General features: G+C 30.8%; 1 protein-coding gene across 1 annotated transcript; it reads right to left on the bottom strand.

The window, feature by feature from the left end:
- Positions 1 to 742: 742 nt before the first annotated feature.
- Positions 743 to 2,917, bottom strand: LOC129321314 (piriformospora indica-insensitive protein 2-like). Its single transcript, XM_054967043.1, has 2 exons — positions 2,208 to 2,917; positions 743 to 1,940 (listed from the first exon to the last, which is right to left on the bottom strand). The coding sequence occupies exons 1-2, from the start codon at positions 2,430 to 2,432 to the stop codon at positions 891 to 893; spliced, it is 1,275 nt and encodes a 424-aa protein (XP_054823018.1). The 5' UTR covers positions 2,433 to 2,917; the 3' UTR covers positions 743 to 890.
- Positions 2,918 to 7,427: the final 4,510 nt, after the last annotated feature.

The raw sequence follows: 7,427 nt of genomic DNA on the forward strand, positions 1-7,427 counted from the left end.
TCTTAGTTAACTCATAATAATCACTTCTAAACTGAAACTTATGTGCTTTTCCACTAAATAAGCTTATGTCTAGTTTGCGTTACTAAAAGATCATCCACCTTTGTTAAGGAGTTCAAAGAAATTAACAAAGTATATAATCATTAGTTTTTATAATTTATTAGAGTTTTGTTCTTTTTAAATATTTTCAATCCCTATAATTTTAATAAAATTAAGTAAAATTTATTATTTAGCTCCATTAATTTCAGTGTTTTTAGAAATTGATAGGACTAAAAATATTTAAAAAATACTATAGAAGTTAAAAGCAATATCAACCAAATTATTGAAACTAACAGTTATGCTTTGTTTTAAAAAAAAAATAAGTTGGAACATTTAAAAGGGGGTTTTATTTTTTTTGTTGAGCAAACGGAACATTTAAAAGGTTATTTTGTTATTAGTCGAAGAACTGTTTTTTTTTTTTTTTTTGGACTTTGATTACAGAGCTATTTACACTGTACAGTATCCGTGAAAAGACCCGTCATCGATGATCAATGTCTCTTTCGAGAAAAACTGTACGATATAGCTTGAAAATCCCAATAAAGCAATGAAATTAATGGAAGCCTAGTTTGCCTCGTGTGTGCGCGAGCGCGTATAGCCCTCAAATTCCTTGCTAGCTTTCTTTATTTTCCACACATGAATGATCACAAGGACGCAAATCTCAATACTAGAACGTTAAATCTCAATAGTAGAAAAGTAGAAGGGCACTATAATTAGATGCGAAGAGTTGACAATTTATGTATTCACATCATATGTAAAACTAACAGAGTTATCTTGCAGCAACAGAAGGATGGAACAGGAACTAAATCAGTTCAGTTTTTATATTTGGTTCAAACAATTTGACCCTGTAGCTGTTGCTAGCATGGCCTTACTCCGAAAGGAACATGACTTGTTGACATCATTCTTCCAATTGCATAGCAAAGTTTAGGGTTGTTCCATGCCCCAAAACGCCTTCCCATTTTTCCGTAGAACTCCTCAGAGAATTTAAGCTCTCCTGTCAGATTATTACTGTTTAGGTACAGTGCATTGAGACAAGGAAGGCTTGCTAGTTCTTGAGAGAGATTCCCTGTGAGGTTGTTATCACCGAGACCTAAATATCTCAATCTCTTCAATCTTGATAGTGACCCAGGAATTTCCCCTCTCAATCCCACATTTGAGAGCTCAAGAACTGCCAGGTTCTGGAGATTTTCCCACTTTAGAATCCTCAGGCTTCCACCTATTGGATTGTTTGACAAGACTAGTTCTTCTAATGAAAACATCTCTTGAAAAGATTGTGACAACCCACCTGAGAATTTGTTGTTCTTCAGGTCCATGAGGGTCAGGTTCTTGAGATGACCAATCTCTTTTACCAGATTGCCTTCTAAATGATTGTTGCTTAAATCAAGCTTCAACAGTGAAGTTAAGCTTCCAACTGATAGAGGCAAAGGCCCAGATAGTGAGTTTCCACTTAGATCAAGGATTAACAACTCAGTGAAACCGTTAAGAACATCTGGAATATGCCCAGATAATGAATTCTCTGCAAGAACTAGTCTTTTCAACTTGATGAGGTTGCCAATATGCGGGGGTATTTCACCTGCTAGACCATTTTCTAGCAGTATAAGTGATTGAAGGTTCTTGAGAACACCAAGAGAGGACGGAATGCTTCCAACAAGACCGGGGTTGGATCGAAACTCGAGCGATTCTAAGCTGTCACTCAGTTTCTCCCAGTTTCCTTTGGGGATGGAAAATGGGTATTTGTCTTGTGATTGAAAACAATTGAAGAAGTACAAGACTTTGAGGTGCCTGAGCTCAAACAAGTTTGATCTGAATTCCAAGTTTGGGACACAAGTAAGAGAATTGTCGTATACAGGTCCAATGTTCAAGGTAGTAACATACCAGAATCCATTTATCAGATCACAGGACACACCCTGCAGTAGAATTCAGAACAGAAATTATTAAACATATTGAATTGTTAAAAACTCAAAACTTAATTGAGAGCTATATATAAAATGGGTGATGAACATGATCACAGAACATTGCATGTAACTTGTACAGAGAACAGTATAGACCTTGGTGGATAATTACAGTTTCAGTACTTCTGCTAAAGTATAACACTATCAAACCAAGTCATTTTCTAGATTTTTTTTTTCTTCTTTCTTTTTGCTTGCAGCAGAATCCAGTATATAGGTTTATACCTGAATAGGAGTCCACCCACAAGGATCAGGATAGAGATCTGAGCCATTCCACCAATTACCAACAAAGCCTTGTATGGTTGAGTAAAGTGCTTCCAGCTCTTTCTTCTCCATTGGAGCCATACTCACATCAGCTTCTTCTACTTGTCCAAAACACCTTGAACCCACAAGGAGAATAATGAACACAGCCAAAATGGCATGACCAATAACAACAGTTTTGAAGCTCATTATTATGATAATGATACAGATATGGAGTCAAAATAGGATTAACCAAACCCAGATGATGAACAGACGCATAAGAAGAAGAATGAAAGAAAGGACTGGGAATCAAGCGAAATGCCAAAAGGGGTTTTCTTGGTTCCACAGGAGGAAGAAGATGCTAAATTTATGCTCAAAACAAGGTGAGGAGGAAAGCACAAAAGCAGTGAGAAATCTGACCCCTTTATCTGCCTAGTGTTTAATAGAAAAGCTAAGGAAGCATATAGGCAGAGAGAGATCAAAGGAACTCAACAAAACACAAAGAAGCAGCACCAGCTTAGCACAGTTATCAAGGCACAAAGTCAAAAGAAAATTCATTACTATCATCATGATTAGTATTAGTAATGACCGTATTTAGATTATCAGAGTTGTAGCACTGGAGAAGGTCTGTGATGATATGGAAAACAAAAGCTATGCACACACACACACAAATATAAATACAGCTCTGCTTTGCGTTGTGATTCTCTCGTGCAACAAAATTGGGAAACTAGTTGAGGGCTAGGGTCAGAGTTTTGGAAGGCTATGAATTGAGGATTGAGAATGGAGAAATGGGTTTGGTAGTTGAAGGGAATTATGGTTGCAGAAGAAAGGTTGGAGTTGAAAGGGATTAGTTAGAAGAGAGGTGAGAAAATGAAGAAGAGAGAGAACTGTTGTTCTTGCCCATGCAATAGGGTTTTTTTTTTTTTTTTTCTTGGGGTCAGAACTCATGCAATAGTAAAGATGCATGAAATTGCATGGAGGACAAAACAGATATATCTTATTTAGGGCAGATCACAGTTTCCACCACAGTCTGATTCAAAATGACATTTCCTTTTTCTTCTTTTTTATTGAAAAAGGTCTATACTTAAGGTTCCAAATTTTATGAATTTTTAATTCAAGTTGAAATATATAAAAAAATTATATATATATACATATATTAGTGTGTTTGTTAATAAATTGTATAAATTAATCATACAATACTTTACATTGAAGCTGAACTTGAATAATTAGGTCACGGAGGCACCTTTTCAAATTATTTGCGTGGTATTATGGCATGGGAATCAACCTTTTTTTTTAAAAAAAAATCTTGCTTAGAAATTAGAATATGATAATTTTAGTTTCAGCAAATATCAACCAAAAAAGAAAAGTGAACTTACAAGAAAACAATATCTCTCATGGAGTAATTTTTTGTGAGTACAAGAAACTAGCTTACAGGTAGCCGAAAATATATTCCTCACGCATAAACATATTAAAACCCTGAGGTCTCATATTATATGAGAAATACATTATTCCTTCATTATTTATAAAATACAGCGTGCCGTAGATGTCATTCGAATATTAAGCGGTAACAAAGTGAATCATCAAACTGTAGGAGACAATTAGGTGGAAAACTTACAGCAACAAATTAAATATGGATTGAATAATGAAGATGAATCATTTTAGCATTTGATGGTAAAGAGGTAAAACACATAGACTAGTGTACTATGGGTGGCGATAGGGCAGCTCTGAGAGAGCAGAAAGAAAAAGAGAGGACAGAGAGAGCACAGAAGCATTGAAAAAGGAAAGCTAACTATAATACTACATTGCTTCCTCACTCTTTGGATTTGATGCAAAACATTCAAGTTTGGGTACTTTCAAAGACGTGTGGGGCCTCACCAACTTCTGATCCCACTTGGTATTGTTTTCTCAAAGGTCGCCACCAAATAAAAGGGAACATTACAATCAAGAATCTAAACAATTAATTATGTTATAGGATTAAATAATTTTAATACTATTTTCCAGGATTAAAGTACCTATTTTTATTATGAAAACATAAAAATACCTTCAAGTGTATGTGATGTATTTTTTTAACAACAATTCTCCATTTAAAAAAAAACAAATCTGATTTATATTTTAATAAAGATCAATTATTTTATTAACAACTCTATAAAATTAATTTAATGGTGGAAAGAAATAAGGATTGTGATTTGGTGAACAAGTTCCTATTTAAGAAAAAATAAGTCTTACTTGCATTATAACAACCATGAATTCCCTTATTAACAATTTTAAAAAAAAATTAATTTAGTGATGGAGAGAAACAAGTGTTGTGATTTGGTAAACAAATCTCATTTTCATTCCAATAACAATCAAATCCTTCATTAACAACTACAAAGTATTAATTTGATAGTGAAATTATTATAATTTGGTGAATAAGTCTTCATTCAAAAAAAAAAGTCTCGTTTCTATTTTAACAATAATTAATTCCTCTATCATAACAAAAATATATCATGGATAATTTTATCTTTTCACAATAAATTTTAATTACATTTAAATCTTTTGATCCTACAGCATAATTAATTGTTTTTAAGGGTCCTTGATTGTGATTTTTCAAAAAAAAAAGTATTGATTTGATCATTATTCTGTTAACAATTCAATTGGAATGGGTATTAAAAAAAATCAATTGGAGGGAGGGGATAAGCTTGATGTTTATTTGATTTATATGATTTTTTATATACCTATCTTATTGGATCACAATTAAACATTGTTAAATTTAATTTGGAGTAGTTTTTCCAAAAGTTTTTTTTTTTGTATTCATACTGACTTGAACTCAAAACCTTGATTCATGTATTTTTCTAGAATGATTTTTGCATTAAATTTGATTATTTTGTATTTAGGTAGGCCCAATAAGTAGGCCAAATCTTAGAAGGGCAAAGTGGGAAGAAAAGATGAATATAATCAGAGCCAAAATTTTTTAAAATTATTCTTATGGATGACTCAACTTTAAAATTTTTTAAACTTATTCAAATTGACTCATCAAGCTCATCATATATTATCCGCTCTAAATATAACATATTTGCCTTTGCAAGTCATAATCCATTCCAATTAAGTAGTCTTTATCATAACAAAGGAAGATTCATCATCGTAAAACATTTGATTTTAAAGAAAGTAAAAGTGTGTGTGTGTTTTCTTTTCCTTTTTTTTTATTGAAAGATGTACATATTAATCAAAAGAGTTATAAATTATGAGGGTCTACAGCAGAAGAAAGTCATAGTTTTAAATTTTGGATAATTTTTTTTAGGGGTTGAAAGATGTTCATTATTTGTTCCATCTCCCATAGCTTATCCTTGGAGAGGAAAAAGTGGAGATGGAGAATCTTGGAATTAGTGAGAAATTAAAGGTTTAATCCAATGTTCTACAGTTCCAAACTAGGAAAAAGAGGTCGAAATGCTAACCACAGGATCTTTGATAGTGACTTATCAAATGACCAAAATAACAAAATTTCTAATACATCTACTATAATCATATCCTCCCTTATACTCTCTACAAATCCATGACAATCAAAACAATTTCAAACTTACAAGTATGTTTGAAAAATTTAAATCATATTATTCCAATTTTTAAAACAAAAGTATGTTTGACATAATTAAACTATCATAAAAAATTATTTTCACAATACAGTCACCACTCAACAAAAAATAACATGCTTGAAAGGAACAAAATAGTTATATCACAGTGCAAATATTACACAAGCTTGCTAGATGGTTTAAAGCATAGATTTCTAATCCAGAATCAATCAAACATGCTCTCACTAAGCATAAAATTTCTAGAACAATATAAAAATAATTTCCTAATATAAAAAGAATGATCATTGTTACCTCTTTTTTAAACTAAAACTATTTGTACCAAAATGTTCTCAGCATTACCAACTCAAATGTTACTCTACAAAAATTAATAATAACAAATATATTATTTAATAAGTCTCAATAATTTATCTTATTCAAAAATTTAACTGTAACAGCTTCCAACATTCCCCATTTAACTTTTAAACTATTTTATCCTTTAATTTAAATTAATTTCTATAAATTTTGTTCATTTTCCCACCTCTATAAAATTAATAAAAACTCCTTATATTAAAATTTTCCTAAAAAAAACTCAAATTCTATCTTTAAAATTTATCATCCCATTTTCAAATTTCATATATTCAACTCCAATCCTTTTATTCAGCTTATTTATAAATAAATTCAACTTCTAGAGAAATTTTTAAGCCCATTGATTCATAACTAAGTTTCATAAATCTTTCAAAACATTCAAAACAACTATAAAGTCTTCAAAATCAAAGATTTGAACAAAGCCCATACACATATACTCTTAATCTAATTTTTTAAAAAAAAATCTTTTAACATCCTAATATCCAGTTGGAAACACCTAAAAAATTAAAATATATTTAACTCTAAATTTCTTCCCTTATGAGATTGCAAAAATATCAAAAAGGAAAAATAAGAGAAAAAAAAAATCACTTATGGAGTAACTTTTTTGGGGTCTCGAAATAGATAAATTAGATATTTGGGACTTAACAGTGCCCAAATAAAGCTCCTACGCTGTTACACTCCCTCACAATCTCATCTGACCCTTGTGTTGGCGTCTGAATTGCGTTGCCGAAGGAAAAAAGCTGCAATCGATAATCACCCTAATGGATGACCAAATAGTGGGTTGTGGGCACAACTATTTGGTTATTCATATTTTTTTTTTTGGTTATTACGTTTTCTTTTTTTAATCTTTTTATATATATGTTTATATATTATAATATAATATATTATATAGGTTTTTTTCCCCATCTTGTAATATCGTATTTTGGTCTTATGAAATTTTAAATTATCTTTTGTATAACTTTTTCAACACTCTCTCAAAATCTGTAAGATTCAGTTAAATTTATATTTTTGCTTATATATGTTTTAACTATATAAGTGATTATTATAATATGCTACAACGTAACATTATTTTAAGTAGTAAATTAATTTCACATAATATTATAAATTTTTCCATTTTCTAAAATGATGTCTTAACTCTTTTTTTTAGTTTAGTAAATTATTTTTACCCAACATTTACATGATAAATTTCAATTACCATAAAATTTCATCCCCATATTATTTAAATTCAAAAAATAAAAATTGGAATGTTATATAGGACATTTTCTACCATTAAGTGTTAGTACAAAATGTAGGATAT

Source organism: Prosopis cineraria, unplaced genomic scaffold (assembly GCF_029017545.1).
Source record: "Prosopis cineraria cultivar Desert tree isolate PC_DT_omini unplaced genomic scaffold, ASM2901754v1 PC10, whole genome shotgun sequence".
Taxonomy (NCBI): Eukaryota; Viridiplantae; Streptophyta; class Magnoliopsida; order Fabales; family Fabaceae; genus Prosopis; species Prosopis cineraria.